The 27,821-nt window shown below is 36.9% G+C and overlaps 1 protein-coding gene and 1 pseudogene across 2 annotated transcripts in view; one reads left to right on the top strand and one right to left on the bottom strand.

The window, feature by feature from the left end:
- Positions 1-5,143: 5,143 nt before the first annotated feature.
- The window catches only part of LOC101300341, a 68,607-nt pseudogene continuing 45,929 nt past the window's right edge, over positions 5,144-27,821 (bottom strand). The window contains exons 69-78 of the transcript XR_184582.1: positions 24,371-24,633; positions 17,787-19,238; positions 15,314-15,839; positions 15,018-15,160; positions 14,355-14,715; positions 11,670-12,159; positions 10,975-11,573; positions 9,507-9,565; positions 6,439-6,775; positions 5,144-6,389 (exon numbers count right to left, since the gene is read on the bottom strand). The product of XR_184582.1 is annotated as an uncharacterized LOC101300341 (transcript). The remainder of the gene's footprint in view (positions 6,390-6,438; positions 6,776-9,506; positions 9,566-10,974; positions 11,574-11,669; positions 12,160-14,354; positions 14,716-15,017; positions 15,161-15,313; positions 15,840-17,786; positions 19,239-24,370; positions 24,634-27,821) is intronic.
- LOC101294750 (vacuolar protein sorting-associated protein 32 homolog 1-like) lies at positions 23,014-23,694 on the top strand. The gene has a single exon (XM_004297061.1). It carries the CDS (start codon positions 23,014-23,016, stop codon positions 23,692-23,694), a length of 681 nt encoding a protein of 226 aa, XP_004297109.1.

Here is a 27,821-nt window from a genome sequence, read left to right as displayed (position 1 = left end):
CGAGACAGCAGCAGCTTTGCTGCTCCGTGGCGGCTCCTAGGCGGCGAGACGGCAAGCAAGTCTGCCCAGAATGGAGAGGGCGTCCGTACGAGTCCAACGGAACCGGCGGCGTCCAATTTGGTGGTCGGATGAGGGAGAAATCAACCGGAGAAGAATGAGAGCGTGGGAGAGTCGGGAGAGAGGAGAGAGAACTGGAAACTGGCTGCTGCAACTTTAGGGCTTCAAAAAAATAACTCCCACACATTTTTCTACTTATATATACTTTCCAAACCCGGAAACTAACTTCCTCTGACCATAACTTTCTCATACGACATCCGTTTTAGACGTGCCGCATGTCTACGAACTCGTATCGACAAGCTCTACAACTTTCATGAAGGAAGTTTTCGAAGATAACTTACGGAAAATAAAGTCAACTTTTGGCCTATTAAAAGTCAAGGCAACTTTAAATAAACTCCCGAACTTCAACTTCGCATAAACCCAAGAATTTTCATGAATAATCCTTCATTAAAATAAGGGAATAAAACAAGAAAAATAGAAATGAAAATCTAGGGTATTACATTAACCGTAAAATAGCATTAAAATATAAATGAGAGAAAAAATGACGTGGCAGTTTCCTACTTTTGATGGAGCGGTTATCTACAAAAAAAAATGAGTAAAACAGATTCATCTTATGTTAGGTGAAGCAGTTGAAATATACTTCTGCTACTATTTTGATCCCCCTAAGAGATTAAAATTTAAAAAGTCAATCACCATAGTTACATCTATACAAAATTATACAAAATGAAAGACCAATACAAACCTTATTACAAACCTTAATGCTACCATTTGTTTCTTAATTGCCCTGACCCAAAAGTTTGGTTGTTTCAGATGTAATCACATAGCAAGTGATGGTTAGCAGAAGTTAGATCAATACATACACAATAGCCATTGCGTAGAGCAATTTTTTTATTTTTTTTATAAAAGAATGAAAATGATGGCATTGTTGTAAATAAATTACAAATGAGGGCAAAATCGTTTATTTGCGCACTGAATGAACAGTGCTATCTGCGTTTTGCTTTAATATATATAAAGATATGTGATGGAGGTAATAGTGGATCATGTATCATTAGGCAATCAATCAGTAGTCATGTAGAGTGATTGTAGGATCGTAATTATATTTGTCATTGATTCCTACAACAGATTTGTATGCATCCTATATGTATCAACTAGCTTGTATAGACAAGAGTATTGCAATATACAAAACATTTTTCCTACATCATTTCGTTTATGGTATCAGAGCACCGATACTAGTGCCGCTAGCCCAACACCTTCCGCCATAACAGAACTTCAAACACCATCACACCAACCAACACGGTTGAAAATCCAGAGCAATCAAAACAGAAACACAACATTGGGAATGACAACTTTAAATCCAGAGCAATCAAAACCCCCAACTTCTTTCTATTAGTTTGGATTTTGTTGTTCTTGAAGTATTTAATATTTCACCCATTGGTCAAATCATACTCTTTGCTCTTTGGTCTTCTCAAAAAATAATAATAATAATAACGCTTGCTCCTTTTAATGGGAAAGGGAGTCATTCCCTTGCTGGAAAGAGGCTTAGAGAATTCATATTGGCCTGAAAAAAAATGAAGAAGATAATGTTTCTTCCTTCTAATTTAAAGAGAAAATTCAAGTGTCTAGCTTCATCCTCATGTCCTAGATACGAAACAAACAAAACCAACACTCTAGTCTCCCTAATGGAACATAATAGTAACAATAAAACTGATGTCCATGTGAGTTGCTCGACTAAACCGATTTCCATGCCTTGCAGAAGAAAGCACAAAGTACGTGTTCTTCCATCAACTACACCACAAATAAAAAAACACTCAGAACTATCTAGTAACATATCATGCTGCAGTACTTGAATTGAAAAAAGAAGCAAAAAAAGCCAAAAAAGAACACAAAATCACAAATGGAATGCAGGACAACATTGGAAAATTATGTTGATAACCTGTTAGTAGTCTTTCAGTGAACGGTACCAGCTTCGTGTACACATCAAGGCATTTGCTAAGTCCGGCTTCAAGCGAACCATGTGTTCATCAACTGGCCTTGGTTCAGTATAGAATGCATCATATGAAGTTGCAAGAGAGATTGGAATAGATAAAAAATCACGAGCCATCCTGGAAAGGGTAGGATACCTGGCACCGGCAGTTTTCCACCATGTCAATGAACTAAACTTCTGACTCCAAGGTAAGACTGGTTCGTCCAAATAGTAATCCAACTCTGATTTTTTACTAGGCTGATTACTTGATTGAATGCACTGGTGGTAGTCTTGCAACACACTAAATATATGATTCACTTGCCAGGGAATAGGAGACTCTCCTTCTGAATCTGAATCCGAAGAAGATGAATCACTCGGAAAGTGATCCTTTTCAGGAAAATGGTTCAAATATGCATCAAACTGTTTCTGAATGGCTCCCCAAACTGCTAAAACTTGTGCGTTTGCATCACCCTTAACTTTTGAACAAACAAACTCTACATATTTCATCTTAAACCGAGGATCCAATGCTGCAGCAATTGCCAACAGCAAGAACATCTCATCCCAATACTTATCCAACCTTCTCAACATGGCCTCAGCTATTTTTCCGATAAAACTATCTGACTGCATCGTCATTTGGGTCAGTATTTCGCGAAACTCGTGAAGGTGATAAAGGTAAATATTAGCACTTAGGTGCTTTGTCTCAAATAATGCTGTTGATACTTCATATATGCTCCCTACAATTTTGCATACACCTTCAACTTTCTTCCATTCATCAGGCGATGGGCAAGGTTTATCATTGGAATTGGTCACTTCTTTTGTAGGGTATTCTCCCATAGACCACAGCTTCAGGCTTTGCTGTAGATCAAAAATTGTGTGATTCCACAAGGGTAAGGATTTACCAGAAGAAGACAATGCTCGAATTTTTTCGATGATATCTTTAATCTTGTCAAATGCTTCCTGCACCATTAGACTGACCATTTCACCACAACAACGCACATGAAACCGACGAAAGAGACAACTGTTCAAAGCAAGGTCCTTGTTTCCTTGGATTTGACCCTCCAAATAATCAGTCACACTGTCATAACCACTAGTCATTACGAAAGTAGAAATTTTCTCCTTAATACCCCAATGTTCAAGCAACTTCAAAATTCCCCAATCTCGAGAATGTAAATTATCAGATGACTTATCTTCAGGATCCGAAACAGAGCGGAAGAGAAGTACCAACTTCTTCATTTTCCAATTACCTTGAATAAAATGTGCTGAAAGACACAAGTAATCACGGTAGTTATAGTACTTCATTATCTCTAGAGTGAGGCCAATCTGTCCCTCAAATACACTCAAGAATTCTTTTACTTTCAATTTGCTTTCCTCATAGAATATCAAGCATTCGCTCTCAACCATTTTGACAGTAATGTTAATGGTGGGGTTAAACCTACGTGCCATCTCCCTAAATTCATTATCTTCAACCATCTTGGGTGGAACCTGTGTAGAGCAAACAAATTTTGCAAAAGCCCTCAGACCATTTTGCTCATCGTATTCAAGCATTGCCTCCGACTGGAAGGAAAATTCACCAACATCATCGCTGTCACTACCGTTGTCCCCCATTTCTTGATCAGATTCACCTACTCCTCTCCCTTTAGAACCAAAAGATTCAAAGGTTTGAAGAGTGCCAGACATCTAATGAGCACAAATTGTTAGCACCCTAGAAACATATAAACAAATTGTACCTAAAATCCAACATTACTCATTTTCTCTTTCCCTATTGATTCATACACCATCCTGAATGCATGATCATGAATCTATACCCATTAACAATAAAGGAAAAGTTGTGCAGTAAATTCTTGAAAGTAAAGATTTTATCTAAATCTTGCAATATCATCAACTATGAGCTCAAATTTAAATAGAAAAATCCAATAAAAACAACAGATTTTTTCCCCAAAACAATGGCAGAGAAAGCAGTATAGGCAGCAAAATGTGAAAATCATTAATTACGTAAAATGTTCTTCCTATTTTGATTCTCTGAATGAGAGAGACAAACCTTGTTTCGGATGAGTCGCCCTAGATGAGAGAGCTGAGAGTGCTTTAGGGTTTCCAATTGGGGAAGTTGAGATTTGAGAAGTAGAATTGACCGAGGGAAATAGATCAAATAGGAGCTGTATTTTAGCGGGAAGTTATTGCGGACAAGCCGTACACGTAGTCAGCTCCCAATGATTACGTGGCTTCTCTATCTCTTCTTCCTTCTTCTCCTTCTCCTTCTAACTTTGCCTATTTACACTTTGTTATCTTAACATCAAAACTAGAGGCCAAACCATTGTGGAATTGAAAACACAATGATCAAATCTTACATGAATATTCTTCAACCTCGGGTCTCACTTCATTTCATTTTGATCCAAACGAAAGAGACCAATGTTTGTGGCACTGTGGCATTCCTAGAAATGACCATTGGTGTTGTTTACTCGACGGTTAGGATTGGATAAAAAATTCAACCAAAGCTTTGGAACAGAAGAAGAGGATGGTACATGACAATTTTCCTTCATCAAGAAAGACGACAGTGCCTTGTGTCTGAGACAATTACAGTAGGATAAACTTGAGCAACATTAAATATCATGTCCATTTCCATCTTCTTCCTTCAGACGAAATAAAAAACATATTAAATTCGAAACAATATGATCAAAGTTCTAAATCTGAACCAGTATAATGGCATGAACCAGTATTAAGTGATCAACCATCCAGAATTTCCACCACAGGTAAATACTAACTTCATACAGTGAACCATCTAAAAGCATCAAGTCAACTAGTTATAGCCAAGCGAAACAGATCCATAGACAGTTAATAAACATACAAAAATGGATCTTCTATCTCCCTAATGGAGTTCAAAAGAAACAAACTTGATTTCTATGCCATCTGCTCAAGTATAGTGATTCTCAAATCCCAAGCGTTGCAAAAAGGAGCAATCACAAGCCAGGCAGGAGCAGAAAATAGCCAAAAGGTACCAGTTCAAGCCATCTAGTACACTACATGGAAAAACAAAGATAATGTTGCAAATTATATCAGCTTAGAATACATACAGTGAAAGAAAATCAAGAATAGAAAAGGAAAATGTGTTAATAACCTGTCAGCATTTCAGTGCTTACTAGACCAGCTACGAGTGCACACTAAGGCATTCATCAAGTCAGGCTTCAAGCTAACTAAACTTTCATCAGCTGGCCTTAGTTTAGTGTAAAATGCTTCACATGAAGTTGCCAGAGAAACTGGAATGGCCAAGAAATCCTGTGCCATCCTAGATAGAGTAGGATACTTGGCATCAGCAGTGCTCCACCAAGTCAGTACATCAAAATCTGGACTACCATTTATCACAGGTTCTTCGAGATAGCAATCCAAGTCTGATTTCTTTGTAGGCTTGATACCCAATTTGATGAACATGTGGTAGTCTTGCAACACATTAAGAGTATGCTTCACTTGTTTGGGAGGAGAAACCTCCATTTCAGTATCTGGACCGGAACAAGATGAATAACACATGAAGTTCTCCTTAATAGGAAAACGGATCAGATAGTCATCATAGAGTTTGTGAATGGCCCCCAAAACATCTGCAACTTGTAAGCTTCCTTCCGTACCATTTAATCTTGTAGAAACAAATTCTACATATTTCAATTTCAGTCGAGGATCCAAGGCTGAAGCTATTGCCAACAACATGAACATGTCATTCCAATACTTATCAAACCTTTTGAGCATGCCTTCAACTATTGTTCTACTGAAACTATCGGAGTCAGTTGTAGATATTTGGGTCAGAACATCTCGAAGCTCATGCAGGTGATAAAGGAAGACATTAGCTGTTAAGGGCTTTGATTCAAATAAAGCACTTGATACTTCATAAATGCTGTCAACAATCTTACAAACACCTTCAACTTTTTCCCATTCTTCAGGGGATGGTACTTCATTTGACTCAGTCACATATTTTGAAGAAAACTCTCCCTCATACCATAATTCAACAGCATGCTTTAGCTTGGAGTTGGTAAGATACCACAAGGGTAATGATTTTGTAGAATACAAATTGAGAACTTTGTCTATACTGTCCTTGATCTTGTCAAATGCATCCTGCACCATTAGACTGATCATTTCCCCACAACAATACACCTGAAACAGCTGACGGCTTACTTCAAGTCTCTTCTTTTCTTGGATGTGAGTTTTCACAAACTCAATCAATTCAGGGCAAGGGCAGTCCCCATGATCAGCATTTGTCATTGTTACTGTGGATACCTTGTTCCCAAATCCCCAACCTTCAAGCACCTTGAGGAAATCATCAAGTGGATTTGATAAACTATGGCAATAAAACACCCATTTCCTCGCTTTCCAGTTCTTGTCAATAAAACTAGCAGAAAGGGCACAAATAGTATCCACAGAAACTGTAAGTCTTATACTTCAATCTGTCCACCGAGAGGCTAATCTGCCCACTGAAATCAGCTAAAAACTCTTTAATTTCCAGTTTCCTCTCCTCATACACTCTCATGCACTCACTTTCTACCCTATCAAAACTAGGCTTAAACGGCGGGGCACTCATATTAAAGAACTTCCTTAGATCAATATTTTCAACCATCTCAGGTTGAATTTCTCCAGAGCAAATCAACTCCGCAAGAGCCTTCAGATCTCTTTGCTCATGATCATATTCAAACACCATAACATTGCTGTCATTTTCATGATCCACTCCATTAATTCCACAACCAATAGCTTCATCAGCATCAGGAACCCCAGACATACCTAACAAACACAAAATTAATTAGCACCTTAGCACTAGTAGTCTGTTGTGTTTTGCATGATGCTGTTAAAGTATGATCATTTGGCCATAGCATAGAATGGAATTATAGATACCCCATTGTTATATAACAAAAAATCATGAAATGGATTCTTAAAGATGCAAAATTTATCCTTTGATAGGTTACTTGTAGTCATAAAAATGAGAACTTTATTCTTAAAACTCTGAAATTGACTTCTAAAACCCACAGAACTAAAATTATATATATATATATATAACAAATTAATAAACAAGAACACTATATAGAAACTGATCATTGTGTTACCAAAAAGGTCAGGAAAAGCCAGACCCAGAAGAAACAAGATCAAATAATGGAAGCTGCATAGCACATATTCATTGAAATGTTCATCTCCATCAGATAAAAAAAGCAACATATGGAGGAATAAGAATCATCGATCACACAGTAGCAGAAGAAGAAAGACATGAGTTAGAAGCAGAAGTGCAAACCTGGTTTGGTGTTGGATGAGTCTTCAATAAAGAAGAAGAAGAAGAAGCGGTAGAGTGAAAAGTGAAAAGGAGAAGGAAGTGGGGGGTCAGAGTTTTGAATACTCACTCAATAGAGTGACGGAGATACTGCGAGATCACTTTTTTTGAAACAAACTGGGAGATCACTTGCGTACAGGGGAAGTGTTATGGGACACGTGGCACGTTTAGCAAAAATCTGTCTTTTCATTCTCTTTTTGTGGTAAATAGCATGTCACCTCAGTTTATTACCTCGTTTATCTCAATTAATAATTTCTTTTTTACTTTTTCCTCCTCCCCTTAATATCTGTACCCAACGTCCCAACTGCTACATTTGAATATTTACTGTTTTAACTTTTATGCCTTCTTGTGTAACTTAGCTAGTTGCGTTTCAGCGTTTTCTTGTTTTCATTTTTGGATGGTGTCTCAGCTCTCGAAGAGTATGATGACTGATCTATGTAGAGTTGTAGGCTATGGTTTGCTACACTGATGGACTCTAGGTCTCTATGACACTCAGTCACTTATACAAGAATTTTAATCAAACCAACACATACGGTGGAGTTCGCAAGAGTTTTTAAGTGTAGAACCCTTGCATTCGGGTTCAAATTTAACGGATGCTAATTGGAGTGTCAATCTATACTTGGTGGACATAGGCCTAAAATTTGATTACTAGCTTGTTGTGGGTTAGCACTCTACTTTCATCTTCGATATCACATTATTTTCTTGGCATAAACATGTGTCTCATTCTTTAGTTTTTCAATTTTTGTTTTTGTTTTTTCATAGAGTATTCTCACTCACGAGCCATGTTGATTAACTACTCGACATTAGAGACTAGTCAGACTACACAACTAGATTTACCAGCTAAAATCGGTAGTTATGTCACATTTTTAACTCAGTGCAAGCCACTCCCTGTTAGAATGGGAAATGCATATGGTTTCTATAGAGTCGTCTTGCCCAAGTACACTGGGGTTAAGCCTTTCCGAGTCTGAAACAAAGTTAAGACTGTTCAGAAATTGACTGTTTTATAAATGATAAGATCATTTCTGCTGATAAGGTGATAGCTAGTCATGCTGCTACAATTATTGAGGTCGGGATGTTCTTCTCACATATATATGGATACTCTAATCTCGTTGAGATGACCCTTTTACATGCACGTGAACTTTGGGAAACAGTTTCGTATTGTGATAGTATAGTCGCAACCTCAGCGAGGCCAAACGTTTCTTCATAGGCTGCGGCAGATGGTGGCTGATTTTGTTTACACCAAAATTAATATTTTACTGGACAGTAATTATTTATGTGAATATTAGTTAAATTTATGGTTCATACCGGTGAGCCTAAAATATTAGGTTTACAAGTGATGGCCTGCTGACGAAATCAGGCGAGCTAGGTAGCAGAGTTCACATGCGAAAAGTTTGCATGGGATCAAGAAGTGGACTAACTTCGCGTAGTAGATTGAGTGAGGCGAGATGCCTTCGCGCAGGAGACTTCGCTAGGAAGCAAGAAGAGAATTCGCGTGAAAGAAGGAAAGACGCGGACTCCGCCTGCAATGTCTCAATTGGATAAGAGCAATACTTGTCCTTAATTGTTGTTTAATAAGGAATGATCATATGTGCAACATGGGTACATGAGGTCTAGTGTGTATGCGGCGGAGTCTATATACATGCGAAGAGAGGAGTTCGCCTAAGAAAAGGAGACCAAATGGGCGCGAGCTGATTTAATTGCCTACAAAGACCCACGAACTACCAAGTCCAAAGTTTGCATGCGAAGAGGAAGACTTCGCCTAGAAGTCCTGGACGTGAATGACTATCCTATCTACATATATATAGATAAGTATATATCTACATATATCAATTGCAATTAGTGCATGGAGGGAAGTAATCAGGTAGGGATGCAATCATCCTAAGCTATATGTGATCCATGCACACGTCCATGACAAGAAGGCATCCTAAACGAACTCTACTACATTCAAGAAGAGCAACAGGGAAGAGTTGATAAGGACTGCCTATGATGTAATATTATCGTTGAAGACTTCTACAAATCTTTGACATACTTTGGGCCAATACTAGTGGCCCTAAATAACTCTATATAAAGGAGTTCGAGGATTCTCTCTAGACACACTCAAAACACTCAACAACTCAACAAAAGTACAATACTACCTTCAACACAGTTGAACCTTCAGACGCTCCCCGGAGCTTTACTTTCTTTTTCATGTACGCTCCCCGGAGCTTTGTCTTTTTTCATTCATTCCCAATTGATCGAAGCTCTGCTCAATCCTACATTGAAGACACAATATCAAATCATACAATTCAAAACTACAAACAAATCTTCGAGCATCCTCGAAACCCTAAAGTTCTAAGTGAACCTCGCCTTAGTTCTCAGAGCCCATTCGGACTCGTTCTTTCTTCCTGATTATTGCTTTGCTCGCTCTAACAATGAGTATCGATTCACAGGTGAACAGAGGTTTGCTCGTAATCTCTCGTCCGCGAGGTGACACCGGAAACCCTTTCGCTTGATTAGAAGTCCAACACAACGCACTCATTCCGCGCCCGCGCGGTGGCACGCTCCGCAACCTTGTTTTTTACTTTTGACGTCACCGGAGTTACAACTCTACCCCTGCTGAGATACGTGGCCAAAACAGACTTAGCTTGTACATATACTTGAATGTTGCATAAACACAGGTAACAAGTGTGTTTCTGAGAGCTGCCTCGGTTTGGTCTAATGGAAGTGTGTATTCAGTAGTTGGAACATACTACATGTGTTGCTATGGTTGCTAATGCGCGCATTTTGCATTCCTATGTTTGTCTGCTGCGAATCTTTTAAGTTTCATGAACGGGCACAGATCAATATAATTTGCTCTAACAAACTAGGAATTCTGAATGATATTGTGAAGATTTCTAGAAGTGTTCTGAACTTAAAGTATGATGCTACTCCATCAGAATATTACATATATATGATTGTAACAGATCATGGCATGGTTCAACCAACAAGCTAGCATGCATGCGATTGTAGGGATGCCGCAGAGTACTAGTGAATTAGCAGAGATAATAATTCTGGGACTTTGTAAAATATTTCAACACGATAGCGAGGAAAAACTTTGTTCTTGGCCTTCAGATAGCATAACATTTAGCAACAAATCCCACCATGTTCGTTCTGTACCATCTGAACTGTTAAAAGAGCAATAAATTCGTAGCAAACAAAGCCACATTCTACAGTTTCTACTTCAACAGTCAAGCAACCATAATTTTCATTTTTCAAAGCCAGTGCTCACAAGTAGCTAGTACAAACACACATGGAGAGGTTATAAGATAAATATCATCTCCTGACGTCATGACTACCAAGTTCACAGCAGGAGTTAGATCCAAAGAAGGTATCAGAACATACAAAAGTACATGGATATATATTTAATCTCCTAATGGAGTTACAACACTTATAAAAAACCTTGCTGGCCATGCTACTTCCAGAACAGATATTTAACTAAACTGATTCCAAAGGCTTCCAGAAGAGACGTAATAATAAACTGATAGACCTGGTGACAGCAGCAAAAATGCAAAATGTAACATTTCAAGACATCAAGTACGTGAAACACATAAAATTATAAAACAATTCTTAGAAGAAAATAGGTTTGAAGGTTTCCTAACCTGCATCATTCGTTCACTGCTGAAGAGACCAGCTTTGGGTGTACATTATGGCGTGCATCAAGTCTTGCTTCAGGCCAACCAATTGTTCATCAACTGGCTTTGGTTTAGTATAGAATGCTTCATATGAAGTTGCAGTAGAGAGTGGTACAGCCAAAAAATCCCGTGCCATCCTGGTAAGAGTTGGATACTTGAGGCTTGCAGTACTCCACCAGGTTAATACATCAAAGTCCTGACTCCAAGGTAACACAGGTTCTCCAAAATAGCGAACCAAGTCTGATTGGTTTTGAATGAACTGGTGGTAATCTTGCAACACACTAAAATTTTGATTCACATGTTGAAGAGAACTAGGAGATGAATCACTGATGGATCCCTCTTTTTCAGGAAAGCGGATTACATATTCGCTAAACTTCTCCTCAATGACTTCAAAAACAGCGGCACCACTTAAGATTCTGTCCTTAGGCTCTTGCGAACAAATAAATTCTACATATTTCATCTTAAATCTAGGATCCAGTGCTGCAGTTATTGCCAACCATATGAACATTCTTTTCCAATAGGATCTCATGAACTTTTTCAGCATGCACTTGGACACTTCCTTAATAAAACCATCTGAGTGTTTAGTATACTGGATCAAGATTTTGTAAAGCTGATGCAGATGATAAAGATAAACATTAGCAGTTGAGTATTTTGTTTCAAACAAAGCATTTGATACTTCATATATGCTGTCAACAACTTTTCAAACACTTTCCACTTTCTTCCATATCTCAAGGGATGGTACGTCATAACAATCAGCACCTCCTGAAGTGGCTTTTCTCCTAGACCATAATTTCACAGCCTGTTTTAACTCAGAATGTTTGAAATGCCATGAGGGTATCTTTGGTTGTGTAGAATACAAATCAAGAACTCCGACATTGATGTCTTCAATCCTGTTGAATGCATCCTGAACCATTACACTGACAGTTTTACTGCAACAAATAAACAGCTTGTGTTCTTCGATGCGAGTTTCCACATCAGGAGTCAATTCAGAGGGAACATCACAGACTGTGTCACTTAAAATGAGTGTAAATTTCTTGTTGCCAAAGACCCATTCTTCATGGAAAGCTGAGCTATCTGCATTAAAATAGTCAACTGCCCACTTTCTCAGTTTCCAATTCTGATCAATAAAATGTGCATAGAGGCATACAACATGGTCCCTCTCATCAAACTCAGTACCGTCACTAACATGTTTGTACCTTAATAGTTCGAACGAGAGGCTCATCTTCCCATCAAAATTTTTGAATAATCCTATAGTTTCCATTTTCCTTTCCTCGTAAACTTTCATGCATTCACTCTGAACCTATTCAAAACTAGGCTTAAAATGCGGATTAAAGATGCTTGTGAACCGTATAACATCATTATCTAAAACCATCTTAGGTTGGATTTCTCCGGAACAAATCAATTCTGCAAGAGCCCTCAGAGCTTTCTTCTCATTATATTGAAGCACTTCACTTTCCCATCTGAATCTAACGAAGTCGAAATCATATCCATACTATATCACCATTGCTTTCATTTCCATGAGCAAGATTTTGCTTCTTTCCAGAGCTCGTATCTCCATCAGTTTCAGGAACCTTAGACTACCAACACAAACTAATTTAGTCTGTTTGTTTTGCATTTATGGAGATAAATACTACAGAGACACACAATTGGATCATATAACTTATACTCTTGCAATGACGAATACTAAAAATTTGCAAATTTATTCTACATTTATTCTTCAAAATCATTTATTCTTCAATCTAAAAATGTTATTTTCATCACTTTCCAACAGAACTCAAAGCAGTCTCAAACCTAATGTAACACATAAGAGATCAAAACCAAAATAGTCAACAGTTCATCACGTACTTAACATTGGTAAATTAAAAACACATCCAAATAAAAAGAAACCAGAATAGTAAATGACAACATGTTGTGTGATTGTTATTAAACATATATTCTTATAGAAGAATGTATAAGAACCTAGCTAGTACATAATAACATATATAGTCATGATCGAGTTGAAGAATTGGAGCCAAACCTGGTTTGGGATGAGTTGCCCACAGAAGTGTTGAAGCTGAAGAGAGACGAATTGCATAACTGGAAACACTCAAGATATGCGTGGCTTACTTTTAAAATAGACCATTTGTCTTTTCATTTTCTTTCCTCGTTCATCTCACACTTTTTAGTCCCGGTAGTAATTTGTCCTCTATTCTATGTATTTTCCATTAATAGCTGCGCCTTCAATTCTGTAATTAATTTGGTCGTTATGTTTATTTGAGTTTACCAATATCCATGTAATGGTTGTAATCTGAATCAATACGTAGAATATAGAGGCAATTTAAAAAAATTACTTGGCCGATTTATGTCAAAACAAGAACAGAAATTACTTGGGGCATGGTATTCCCAATCTTGAAGGGAGTCATAGTTGAAAAAAACAGTAGGGAAAAAAAAAAAAAAAAAACTCTTCGTCGCCTTTCATAGGAAGTAGTCCTTTGTCATCACCAGAAATTCAAATAATAACCTCTCTTAGACAAAATAAGAACACCATTACTATTACACTCAATAAGCTCAAGACCTCAAGTTTCTTCTGTTGTTTTATGTGATTTTCCACATAACTAACCAGTTCAAGTGAATGCACGGTGATAGACATAAGTACACATTAATGTAAAAATTAAACAGGACTGGTTTTTTTGGGAAGGGCTCGTTTTTTTGGGAAGAAATGTGCCTAATCATGAAATTAATAGGATAGAGCAATCTTCACAAAAGTTATGAATCAATGGTAAATGAGATGGGTGCATTCAATTCTATAACAGCAGACATCTTGCAGGATAGGCACGCCATTTTTTTTTCCTGGTATCTTTTGGGTTAAACTTCTGGAATGCATTTGTTCAATGGAGAATGATATCAAGGAACACATTCCATAAGGTGCATTTCTTTTAAGAAAATAAGCACACAAGACCAGTCAGATAACTAGTGCATTGTCGCAAATACATGCAGAAAGAGGAATGAAGTAAATATCAACTTCATATATTAAGCATTTCCAGACAACAATACCTCAAGTTCATCTCCAAAAAATAAAATTAGATATTCAATCCTTCAAATGGAGTTCGAAGTAACAGCCTTCCTATCCATGCCACTGGTTAACTAAACTAATCCATCCAAAGCCTTCCAGAAAAGAGGTGCTCAAAAACCAGGTTACAGCAGCAAAAAGACAAATCATAACCTTTCAATACATCAACCACACTACCTGAAAATAAAACATTGATAGGGTTTAGAGTAAGTTACGTAGAACACAAAAGAGAAGAAACATGAAGATGAATCGGATTGTTAACCTCCTAAAACTCTTTCACTGCCTAGGAGACCAGCTCCGAGCACACATAAAGGCATGCAGTGAGCTTGGCTTCATGTGAACCGCATTTCGATCAACTGGCCTTGCTCCGGTAAAGATGCCTGATGTGAAGTTGCAAGCATGACTGGAATGGCCAAGAAATCACGTGCAATCTTACAAAGAATAGGATACTTGGTGCCTGCAGTGCTCCACCAAGCCAACGCATCAAAATCCTTACTCCAAGGTAACACTGGTTCTTCCAGATAGCCTTTCAATTGAGTGAACTTCTCGAAGTCTTGTAACACACTAAAAGTATGATTCACATGTCTCGGACTAGCCCCTTTAGAATCAGACACAGAAGCAGATGACTCGCTTGTACAGTTCACTTTTTCAGAAAAGCGGAATGCATATTCATCAAATAGTTTGTCAATGGCCCCCAAAACAGCTGCAGTTGTGAGCTTCCATCAGCCCCCTTAACTTTGGAACAAGCAAATTCTACGTATGTCATCTTAAATCGAGGATCAAGGGCTGCAGATATTGCCAACAGCAAGAACATTTTATCCCAATACCTGTCAAAAGCTTTCAAGATAGCCATAACTACTGTATTGACAAAATTATCAGAGTCTACCGATGCTTGGGTGAGAATGTCATGAAGCTCATGTAGGTGATAAAGATAAACATTAGCAGTTTGATGCTTTGCTTGACATAAAGCATTTAAGACTTCAAATATTCTGTCTACGATCTTACACACTGCTTCAACTTTCTTCCATTCCTCAGGGGTGGGTACAAAATCAGTGTCCGCTGAAGAGTACTCTCCCGCTGACCATAACTCCAGAGCTTGTTTTAGATGGAAATTTGTCACATTCCATACACGAGTTATAGGTCCAAAACTAAACAACCAAGATAGCTTGTTAGTTATATCGTCAATCTTGTGAAATGCACCCTGCACCATTTCGGCTATCATTTCCTCAAAACAATACACACGAAACAACTGATCATTAATTTGGATTTCCTTCTTTTCTTGGATGTGATTCTTCACTCACCCAACCAATTGATCATAGCCAACATCATCATTAACCATACAGAGGGTGGATATCTTCTTCTCAATGCCAAACTCCTCAAGCCACCTAAAAACACCCCAATCATCATCGTCGTGAAGAAAATCGGATGGACTCAAATCCTCCTTAAGCTCAAGAGCACGAAAGTGAAGCACCCATTTTTGCGGTTTCCAATTCTCATCAACAAAATGAGCAGAGAGGCACAAGTAATCATCAACACAAAAGCCCTTACTTGGATTTTCATGCCTCAGTATTTCCACCGAGAGGCTAATCATTCCATCAAATTTTTCCAGAAAGTCCTTAACTCCTGCTTTCCTTTCTCTATAGATTTTCCAGAATTCAGTTGCCACCTTTTTGACATTAGGCTTAAAATTCAGGTTAAGTGACTCCATAATTTCTCCAATGCCATGAACAAAGTTAGGTGGAATACGTGGATTAGAAATCAACTTTGCAAGTGCCCTTTGAAATCCTTCCTCTCGCTCAGCATCACTTAATGAAACCCTAGACATATCTACCAAACACAAAACTCTCAGTACCATTCCAATCCATTTCTCAAAACTCCCACATTACGAAATCAAAGTGCCAAATAAACCAAAACTGGCGTATAATCAAGGATACCCATAAACAGAATTGCCCAAAATCTTGCATAAACATCATAAAAATGTAAACTTTGTTGTACCCAAAACAAAAAATGTAAACTTTATCACCAAATAACTCAAATATTACATAAAGAACAAAGACAATAGAAAATCGATCATGCTTGTAAATCATTATGCATCAATATAACGGAATAAGCAATCTATAAAAGTAAAGCATCAAAAGCATGACAAGGTTGAGCAAATGATACAAGCCAAAGACAATGTACATACATTTTGCTAGATTGAAGTAATAAAAGTTTAATTTTTAGGTGGAGAGAAACCTGAAACGGTGTTGGGGATGAGATCGCCCAGAAGAAGAGTTGAGGAAAGAGCACAATGCAATTTGGGTTTTGCTATGGGAAGTGGAATAGACTGTGAGAGATATAGAAAGGGTTGCTGCCCTAGGTTAGGTTATGCTTCATTTTGGCGGGAAAAGGAGTAAACACAGTATCAGAGCCGTACACGTGGTTAGCTTAGGAACAAAGCCCGCCTTTCATTTCCTCAAAAATATTGGTTTTCAGCTTTTGATATTGATGTAATCCGGACCTTGAATTCAATGGTTTCCATGGTGTTGATTTTATATATCTAATATGGCACAGGTTATTAGCCTATAACTATATGAGATTAGACATTTCATTTAGCAACTTTGTGTGTGACGCTATTTTGTTGGCAATGGTAACAGAAATTGGTTAATGATCTTGAGTTGTAATGCCATGAGTAAAACGTAAAAACCATCACCCTTTGACATTTGTTTTTTTTTGTTTTTAATCAAACCCACAAGGCGAATTGATATATTGATCATAAGTTATAATAAGCCGTTACATACTCTTCCCGCCTCCTGCTGTCATTCGCATAAGAAGTTTGTTTATTCGATTAGAGGATGAGCTTGAACTCATACTACTCATGCTTTGCATTGCTACAACTGTTTTAGTACCTTAATTCTAATGGTCGAGATTTTGATTTAATCTCTCTTAATTGTAGGAGTACTTTTCATGTTAGTGCAGTGTTTAGTTGTCTAGCCTCTCAGTTTGTTTCTTTCATTTCATGATAAGCTCGAACTCATGATTTGCTAAGCTAAAATTTGGTATCATTGCAGTAAACTTGTTATATATAGAGTAAACTACAAACCAACCTTAAAAATCTCAGTCAAGTTAAGGCAAAGATATCCGAAATTTGTTTATGCCTGTATATTTCAATTACAGTTTCTGATTACTGATTATTGGCTCAGCATTTCAACATTAACTTTTGGGTTGTTGCTTCTGGAATGCATTTGTTCTATAGAGCAGGATATCAAGGAACACATTCTGTAATGTGCATTCCTATTCAGAAAATAATCACACAAGACCAATCAAATAACTAGTGCAGTGTCACAGCAAATAGATGCAAAAAGAGAGGTATAAGGTAAATATCAGCTTCATATATTAAAGCAACAATACCTCAAGTTCATCTACAAGGAATAAAATTAGATATTAAATCCTTCATATGGAGTTTGAAGTATCAAGCTTGCTATCCTCGCCACTTGATTGACTAAACTAATCCAGGGCTTTCCAAAAGAGAGGTAATCGAAAACCAGGTTACAGCAGCAAAAAGACAAAACGTAACCTTTCAAGACATCAAGCACATTACCTGAAAAGAAAACAAAATGCTGGGTTTAAAGTAACGAAGAACACAAAAGAGAAGAAACATGAAGATAAATGGGAGTGCTAACCTCCTAAAATTCTTTCACTGCCTAGGACACCAGCTCCGAGCACACATAAAGGCATGCAGTGTGCCTGGTTTCATGTTAACCATATTTCGATCAGCTGGCTTTGGTCCAGTACAGAATGCCTGATGTGAAGTTGCAAGCATCACTGGAATGGCCAAGAAATCACGTGCAATCTTACAGAGGATAGGATACTTGGTGCCTGCAGTGCTCCACCAAGCCAATGCATCAAAATCCTTACTCCAAGGTAACACTGGTTCTTCCAGATAGCCTTTCAATTGAGTGAACTTCTCGAAGTCTTGTAACACACTAAAAGTATGATTCACATGTCTCGGACTAGCCCCTTCAGAATCAGATACAGAAGCAGATGACTCGCTTGTACAGTTCACTTTTTCAGAAAAGCGGAGTGCATATTCATCAAACAGTTTCTCAATGGCCCCTAAAACAGCTGCAGCTTGTGAGCTTCCATCTGCACCCTTAACTTTGGAACAAGCAAATTCAACGTATTTCATCTTGAACCGAGGATCCAAAGCTGCGGATATTCCCAACAGCAAAAACATTTTATCCCAATACCTGTCACAAGCTTTCAACATACCCCTAGCTATTGTATTATCAGAGTCAACCGATGCTTGGGTCAGAATTTCATGAAGCTCATGTAGGTGATAAAGATAAACATTAGTAGTTTGATGCTTTGCTTGAAATAAAGCATTTGACACTTCATATATGCTGTCTACGATCTTACAAATTCCTTCAACTTTCTTCCATTCCTCAAGAGTGGGTACATCATCAGTGTCAGCTGAAGAGTATTCTCCCGCTGACCATAACTCCAGAGCTTCTTTTAGATGGGAATTTGTCACATTCCACACAGGAGCTATAGATACAAAACTACTCAAGAAAGATAGTTTGTTAATTATACCTTTAATCCTGTGAAATGCACCCTGCACCATATTGGCTATCATTTCCTCAAAACAAAACACATGAAACAACTGATCATCAAGTTGAATTCCCATCTTTTCTTGGATGTGATTCTTCACGCACTCAACCAATTGATCATAGCCAACATCATTCTGAATCATAGAGAATGTGAATATCTTCTTCTCAATGCCATACTCCTCAAGCCACCGAAAAGCACCCCAATCATCATCGTCATGAAGAACATCAGAAGCACTCAAATCATCCTTGAGCATGAGAGCACGAGAATGAAGCACCCACTTTTGTAGTTTCCAATCCTCATCAAAAAAATGAGCAGAGAGACACAAGTAATCATCAGCACAGTAGCCATTTGCAGGGTTTTCATACCTCAGTATGTCCACGGAGAGGCTAATCATTCCATCAAACTTTCCCAAGAAGTCCTTAACTCCCGCTTTCCTTTCCTTATAGACCTGACAGAATTCACTACCATCATTTTTGAAATTAGGCTTAAACTGCGGGTTTAGCACCTCCATAAATTGTCTAAATCCAACGCCATGAACAAAGTTAGGTGGCATATCTGGATCGGACATTAACTCTGCAAGTGCCCTCTCCATGTTTTGATTTATTTCCTCTTGCTCATAATCACTTGATGACATTTCTACCAACACAACATTATTTTAGTACCATTCCAAATCATTTCTCAAAACTCCCATTACGAAATCAAAGTAACAAATAAACTAAAATTGGCGTATAATCAAGGATACCCATAAACAGAATTGCCCAAAATCTTGCATAAACATCATAAAAATGTAAACTTTATTGTAACCCAAAACAAAAAATGTAAACTTTATCAACCACAGAACCCAAACCTTGCATCAAGAACAAATGTAATAGAAAATTGATCATGCTTGCAAATCATTATGCATCAAAATAACGGAATAAGCAGTCTAGTATATATAAAATATAAAAATATAGGCATTAAAGCATGACAAGGTTGAGCAAATGATACAAGCAAACAAAAAAAAATGTACATTTATTTTGCTGAAGTGAATAATAAAGATTCAATTTTTAGGTCGAGACAAACCTGGAACGTTGTTTGGGATGAGATCGCCCAGAATTGAGACAAGAGAATGCAATTTGAGGTTTTTTGTGGGAAGTGAAATAGACTGAGAGATGTATATAAAGGGTTGCTGCCTAGGTTAGGTTTGGCGGGAAAGTGAGTGAGGACAGCATCAATGCCGTTCATGTGGTCGGCTTAGGAAAGAAGCCCGCCTTTCATTTTCTGCAGGGCTGCTCACCTGCGGGATACAATTTAAGGGACAAAAAGGGACCATTCAATATCAGTCGTTGGATGCTTAATGAGTAAATCTTACGGTTCTAATGGAAACAAATTATATTCCAACTCTGTTTCATCTTCTTCCCTCATCGATCTCACTTTCCAAACTTTGCAACCCAGATCCGTTCATCTACTTTTCCTCATCTTGCTATCCTATTATGTAATTTGTTAGAGGCATCATCTGCTATCATTTTCTCATCCTTCCATCGAACTAATCTAAGCAACATGTAAATTAAATCCAACAAATATAGAAAACCAGAAGTAACCCGATTAACAAATACCTATTACCCAATCTTCTCTCTAGTCTCTCTCTAAATTCGGTTCGCACGAGGCAGTATTGGTGCGCCCCGACGGACACGGTTTGGGTCTCTGGGTCTGAGGCTTGGTCATTGCAACTCAAACTCAGTTTTTTTTTTTTGGGTCTGATACTCAAACTTAAATTGGAGAAGAAGAAAAGAATTGGAGCGAATTTGTTAATCGGAGGAAAGAGACAAACTCACAAAAGTGCGAAACTGTGTTTTTGTTTCATGAGGGAAGATGGTGGTGCTTTCAATCCAGGACATGGTGGAAGGTTTCATGGATGAGAGAGAGATAGATCCAAGACATGGTTGAAGGCATGGACCAGAAAAGAGTCGAGAGAGAAGAAGTGAGGGTCTGATAATTGGGTTATAATAGTATATGCTTTTCTAGCCGTAGATTATTTCATTAATAATTTAACGGCTGCCATCACTTTATCCCGTTTTGTCCCTTAATTGTTGTCCCGCAGGTGAACGGGCCTGTCATTTTTTGATGGGTCTCTTTTATTTTCCACATTTTTTTTATTTTTTATATTTATGGTGATAGCTTGATTCGCTGATATGTCGTCAATGAGGACTTTGAATTCATGGCTTCCATGGTGGTGAATTTATATAACTAACATGTCACATGTTTTTGGCTTTACGAGTTATATGTAGTTATTCTTGATGAGAAGAGATATTCGATCTAGCAACTTTGTATGTTAGGCTATTTTGTTGGCAATGGTTACTGAGAAATTGTTTAATGATCTTGAGATTGTGATGGTCATGACTCATGAGTCCATAACGTAGAAATTGTTGCATTTTGCTTTTCATGAAAGAAGTTTGTTTATTCGATTAGAGGATGAGCTCGAACTCAAATCATGAGGGTTTGACTTAATCTCTCCTAATTGTATGTGTAATTTAAGGTTACGGCTAGCCTCAATCTTATAATTAGAAGGGAAAAAAAAGTATTGAATTAGGAAAGTAAATTTCCTAATAAGACTAGTTTCCTAGTTTTTTTTTTTTTAAGGTTTGATCGATCTTAATGAGTTAGTGCTCTATATAGGGCACCGTTTAAATTGTATCTTCACAATTTATGTTTCGACGATCTCAGCAACGTAGATTACTGCAGAGAAAAAATGTTTTGCAGGTGTTTTGGGAGACCTAACAAGGAACCCACTCTCCCAAGCTCCATGTTAGATAAGTTACATGAAAAGCTTGGGATACTTGAGAAGAATGAGAGCGAAATTCAGAAGAAGGCTGCTGTTGAATTTGGAAGGGCCAAAGAATTTGCCAGAGCAAAAAATAGGAAAGATGCGTTACAATGTTTGAAGAGGAAGAAGGTGTTGGAAAAACAAATAGAGGAAGTTGGAAGCTTCCGAGTGCGAATCCGGAATCAGATGATGATTCTACAAGGTGCAAACGCCGACGAAAGTAACGCAATGCAGAAAGCAAACAGCATTGCAGATAAGACCGTGTTTGAGATTAACGAGCAACGGATCCAGGAAGCTTTGTCATCAATTGGTTCATCAGCTGCTAATTTTGATGATCATGAATCGGTAACAGAACTTGAAGAGTTGGAACGTGACAAGCTGGAAGAACAGGCAACCAGTTCCGGCAACTACAATCACAGTAGTTCCAGCAGAAATAGGAAGCAACCAACTAGTCCTAATCCCCACAAGCGCAGGGAAGGCAAACAGGCTGCGCATGCTTAATTTGCATGGGTGAGAATGAGATGGCAATGCAGGCCGCTTTCATTATGTGATTGTAGTAGTACGTCTTTGAATTTTATTTGATGTTGTTTATATATGCTCAAAACAACAATTTTTATTTCTGCATCTTTTATGATGAACTTTACTTTTATATGAGAGATTATTAAGGCATAGAAAATCTTAATTTGACAAGAGTATTGAACTCATGCTCACAAAAGTAGTGCCATATGACAAATTAACAAGGGATAAATGTTCTTTACACATGCACTTAGTTCCATCTATATATACTCTGCCTTAGCAAAGGAGCTAGCATACATTAATTCTCAGTTTCCAGTGACATGAGTATTGCAGTAGTTGACATCGAATCCGTTATCATCGAATCACTAGGTTTGTCTCTAACAAAAATCAGACCACGAGGGGATCCATTATTGCTCGTCCATCTCAGTCTCTTTCAGGATGGTCACCCAGCTTATATGGCATTCCTTGCAAATTATCACATATAGCCAATAACCAACAATCGTGTCCTTAGGGTTTGGGATACAGTTCAAGCATGGGCACTCATGCCTCACAAACAGGTTCATCCTTCATCCTATTCTTCTTCTTCGTCCGATTTATCTTCAGCTAATTCATCTTTATGTATGCCCATACTATATAAACGAAGGTTTAGACATATATTATACTATTCTAGTACGTACTATATATTGAAAGAGGTTTTGGGAGAAATAATCATCAAGTCCCTTTTGTAATAGGTTTTAGAATCAAGAACGAAGTTGGATTTTCATGGGATGAGATTTCATTTACTACTCCAAGTCCCTTTTGTAATAGGTTTCTAGTGAGCTAGTACGTCTATTATATATATAGATAGATATTCAAAATTCAATAATCAAATCCTCTTTCGCTATCTCTTCCCATCTGCTCCTTAAAAACCCTAATCTTCCCGATCCGGTCTCCTCAACATAGATCGAGATCTTAACCTATATCGGCACAACTTCCGATCAACAAGAAGCCCAAGGGCTAGCTATAACGTCGAGGATAATCGTAGAGAACGTACCAACCATGTTCACCAAGCTAATTGGGAAACCTAAAAAAGATGAATCCCACAAACCAACCATGTTCACCAGGCTACTTGGCAAACATAAAAAAGATGAATCCCACGGTGCCCTAACCCGCAAGTCCTTAAAAAAGCTAAACGAGCAACTTCAGATGCTGGAGCAACAAGAGAAAGTACTAGAGCGGAAGGCTGCTGCTGAACTAGAAAAGGCCAAGACTTTCAACAATGCAAAGAATAGAAAAGCTGCTCTCAGATGCTTGAAGATGAAGAAGAGGTACGAGGAACAAATAGAGATACAAGCAAACACCCAACTGCGGATCCATGATCAAATGATACTGCTAGAAGGTGCAAAAGCCACCACGGAAACTGTGGGTGCCTTGAGAACTGGGGCAGCTGCAATGAAGGCAATGCAGAAAGCAACGAAGATAGATGATGTGGACAAGGTCATGGATGAGAATAATGAGCAGACGGACAACATGAAGCAGATCCAGGAAGCTTTGGCGAATCCGATTGGTTACGATTTTGATGAGGATGAGTTGGAAGCGGAACTTGAAGAGCTTGAAGCCGCCGAGTTGGAAGATGATCTTCTTCAGCCTGTAACTACAAGTACATCTACTTCTGCAGCTCCAGTGCAGGTCCCGGCAGGAGTTAGGCAACCAAGTACTGCTCGTCGTGTTCCGGAGAAGCCTAGTGCTGAAGTAGATGAATTGGCTGCCTTGCAGGCTGAGATGGCACTATAATAAGCAGGTACCCTCTGCAGGATGCATGGAACCATTGATTTGTTACTCAAAAACATTGTTAGAACTTTGGACTACATGGTTTCTACTGAGAATTGTTCTAAGTTGGTTATGATATATACTTATATAGTACTGCTTTTAAATTTTTAGGCTTCAAAACGTGTTTGAGCATAATAGAGATAGTGTGGTTGATAATTGTCATGGGCAAATTAAAGCTTAGTTAGAAGCAGCTTAAGTTTAACACAATGGACAGTGTTATTTGGCCTAGTTCATTGGAGATGGATGATCTTTACAATTCCACGCGCGCGCGTCTTAGAAATAAGAAAGGATTTGAAACAGAATATATAATAGACTTCCTTGAGCACACCCAACTGGTCGATCAAAAGAGAGCAAAGGGATTACCCAACATATATAGAATAAACTTAAGATTTCCTAGAATAAATCGAAAAAGTTTTCCTTGTCCCTTTAGTTTGCTTGGAATAACTCGTAGTATATCCTATTTTCCAAAGAAATAAGGTTTATGAGAATTGTCATTGGATTATGGTAGGTTTCTCATAGTATCCTATACCTCATAGATTATCATGAGGTAATGCTCTATATAAGGCACTCATCTCAGAAATTGTCCCTCAGTCTCTGATACCAACAAAAACAATATGCAAATTTTCGTGAAAACTCTGACCGGGAAGACCATCACTATTGAGGTCGAGAGTAGTGATACCATCGACAATGTCAAAGCCAAGATCCAGGACAAAGAAGGCATCCCTCCAGATCAACAGAGACTGATCTTTGCTGGCAAGCAACTGGAAGATGGCAGAACTCTTGCGGATTACAACATCCAAAAGGAGTCGACTCTTCACCTGGTGTTGAGGCTCAGGGGAGGAACTATGTTCAAGATGAAGAGTACTCTCACCGGGGAAGAAATTGAGATTGATATTCAACTGACTGATGACCCAATGAAGGAAAGGGTTGAACAGAGAGAGAAGATTATTCCTCCGTTGCAACAAAGGCTGAAGGTGCTTTTTTTTGGTCTGGACGGGATGAAGAAATTCTACAGTAGAATAATACGAACTCAAGGATGGCCCAGTCATTAATATTCTCGTGCTTGTTAGTAGTAACTTTAAATAGTTTCCAACTTTCTAACGAGTCTTGGGATTCCAAACTGTAGTTTTTAATTTGAATATGGTTTTAAGTTGTTGATGAATCTAAATACTATATACATAGTAGAGTTTTTGTTTTTTTTTTGTTTTTTGTTTTTAAAATTGGTATCCTTATAAAGTTATAATTAGTCATGATATATACGAAGGGTAGTGTTAGAGGGACTTAATAATGTCTAGAATTTATGGCCCTAATCTTAGGTGACATGCCAAATCATTTATCCACATTATCAAATAAAAAAATCATGCTATGTCATTTTTAAGTAAAAATACAATCTTATCCTTTCATATCTAATGGCTCTAGATTATTTTGTTTTTATTCTATAAAAAGATGTTTTTAAGCCATTTTTTTCATTACTCATGCTTTTTAAAATGTGAAATATATATATATATTTTTTTTCAAAAAAAAAATACACATACATAATTTTTTTCAAGGAGAAAATTATACATATATATATCTATATATTTGTCCAAAAAATCTTTATATATAGTTCATCCAATATAAATTCGATAGAGATTTTATTTTTTGCTCATAAATTGCAGGACATGGCTGACAAATATCGGCTTGATATAGCGACTTCAATTGTTTTAAGCCATCACAACGAGCTCAGGAATCAAATCATCAAAAAAGCAATAGAAAGATCTGTAAATTTATGAATTTCATTAGCAACAAAAAAACTGTTAATTAAATGCATTTCCTTAATAAAGTTTTGGTTTTTTGTTTAATACAAGTTTATGAGTTTTTTGTTTTGGTTTTTTTGTTTTAATAAAGTTTAAAAATGGCCTAAACTTGCAAAGTAGTTAATACATGAGACTTTAAAATGATGAAATTAATAGAGCAGACATTTAATACGTATAAAGTGTTACGTACCTTTTAATGCGAATATGTCATTAGGGAAAGTCCCCGGTGAACTTGTATAAAAAAAAAAAAAGTCCCCGGTGAACTTGTACTTAGCTCATTATTAACTACTTAATATATTTAATTTTTAAAGAGTTTAGGGTTTAGGGTTAAATATATTAAACCCAAAATTCTAAACCCTTTTTAAACCCTAAACTCTAAACTTTTATCCCTAAACCCTAAATTTTTGTCCCTAAACCCCAAACTTATTTATTCCATTTTAGTGTGAACACGACATTGAGCTAGGATACGTCCTCAGAGAACTTGCATGTAGCACAAAATTAGCTACTTAATATTTTATTTATTTATTTAGTGTGAATATTCCATTAAAGAGAGGTTTATAGTGACCTTTAGTAGCTCATTGTCAACTACTTAGTACTTATTTGTTTAGTGATCATTACGTACTAGCTCATCATTGGCTATTTATAACTTATTCTTATCACTTTAAATCTCAATGTGAATAATGACTTCTATTTGAATATTTGAATGTGAACTTCAATGTGTATAATGACTTCTATTTCAATGTGAATATGTCATTATGGAAAGGTTCCAAGTGAAAATTAGTATCTACTACTTATAACTTATTTGTTATATATTATAAGACATGTTTAGGACTTTAAATTTCAATGTGAACAACGACTTCAAATTTTAATGTAAATAATGTCTTCTATTTCAATGTGAAGTTCAATATGAACATGCTATTTGAGAAATGTTCCAAGTGAACAATACTAAATTATTATTGGTACTTGTAACTTATTTGTTACTATGTGACATATTTATGACTTTGAATTTCAATGCGAACAATGACTAATTTTATTTTAATGTGAATATTCTATTAGGAAAAAGTTCTAAGAGAACATTATTAGTTCATTATTGACTACTTAGTATTTGTTTGTTACTATAAGATATGTTCCTGACTTCAAATCGCTATATCAATTATGGCTAGCTAGCTTCTTTTTTCAATGTTATTGAAATTATCATTGGATACCTAGTACGTATTTATTTGTGTAGAACAGTATATTAGTTTATGTTAATGTGGATGATGGCTTCTATTTTAGATATTTGATTCATTAAATGAAGTACACTTCACACTTAACATACTTATTCAATCACTATATCTCATACCTATTCAATGAAGTTCATCTCTTGCCAAAAAAATCTTATGCTGAAGTCTGTCACAATATTTCGTGAGGTACCGGTACTATAAGATATGGTCATGACTTCAAATCGCAATATTAATGATGGCTAGCTTCTTTTTTCAATGTTATTGAAATCATCATTGGATATCTAGTACGTATTTATTTGAGTAGAACAGTATATTAGTTTATGTTAATGTGGATGATAACTTCTATTTTAGATATTTGATTCATTAAATGAAGTACACTTCACACTTAACATACTTATTTAATCACTATATCTCATACCTATTCAGTGAAGTTCATCTCTTGCCAAAAAAATCTCATGCTGAAGTCCATCACAATATTTCGTGAGGTACCGGTATAAATGTGTATAATATATTTTCTTTCTATTTTGCAAATTTAATTTAAGGTTTGATTTTTCTGATTAATAATTAAGGAGGATTTGTCTATAGATGGCAATACGTATACTAATATGGAATGTTTGCATATCCTCTTATAAATACGGACATGCCTATATACCCTATACCAAATATAATTTATTCATAACGATCTAATTAATAATCACACCAAATTAACGAATAATTATACCAAATATTGTTTATTTTCATCAAGATGATTTAGTTACCATTTTTATGTAGTTAATTTAGTTACCTTACATGAACTAAATTAAATGTATCTTAATACATACAGGCATATATAGTTATATACCATAATTTATTGATAACGATCTATCTAAAACCAAAACACCATCAATTCGTTGAGTCATTATAGTTTCTTACTTATTCAATCCCTATATTTCATGCATCAATTCGAATAATTATTGTTTATTTTCATCAAGATGATTTAGTTACCATTTTTATGTAGTTGATTTTGTTACCTTACATGAACTAGATTAAATGCATTTCTTTATGTAGTCAAATATTATAATAATTCATTACA

Source organism: Fragaria vesca, linkage group LG4 (genome assembly GCF_000184155.1).
Source record: "Fragaria vesca subsp. vesca linkage group LG4, FraVesHawaii_1.0, whole genome shotgun sequence".
NCBI lineage: Eukaryota > Viridiplantae > Streptophyta > Magnoliopsida > Rosales > Rosaceae > Fragaria > Fragaria vesca.
Note: the sequence above shows the minus strand (reverse complement) of the source record. Positions and strands in the feature narration are given on the sequence as shown.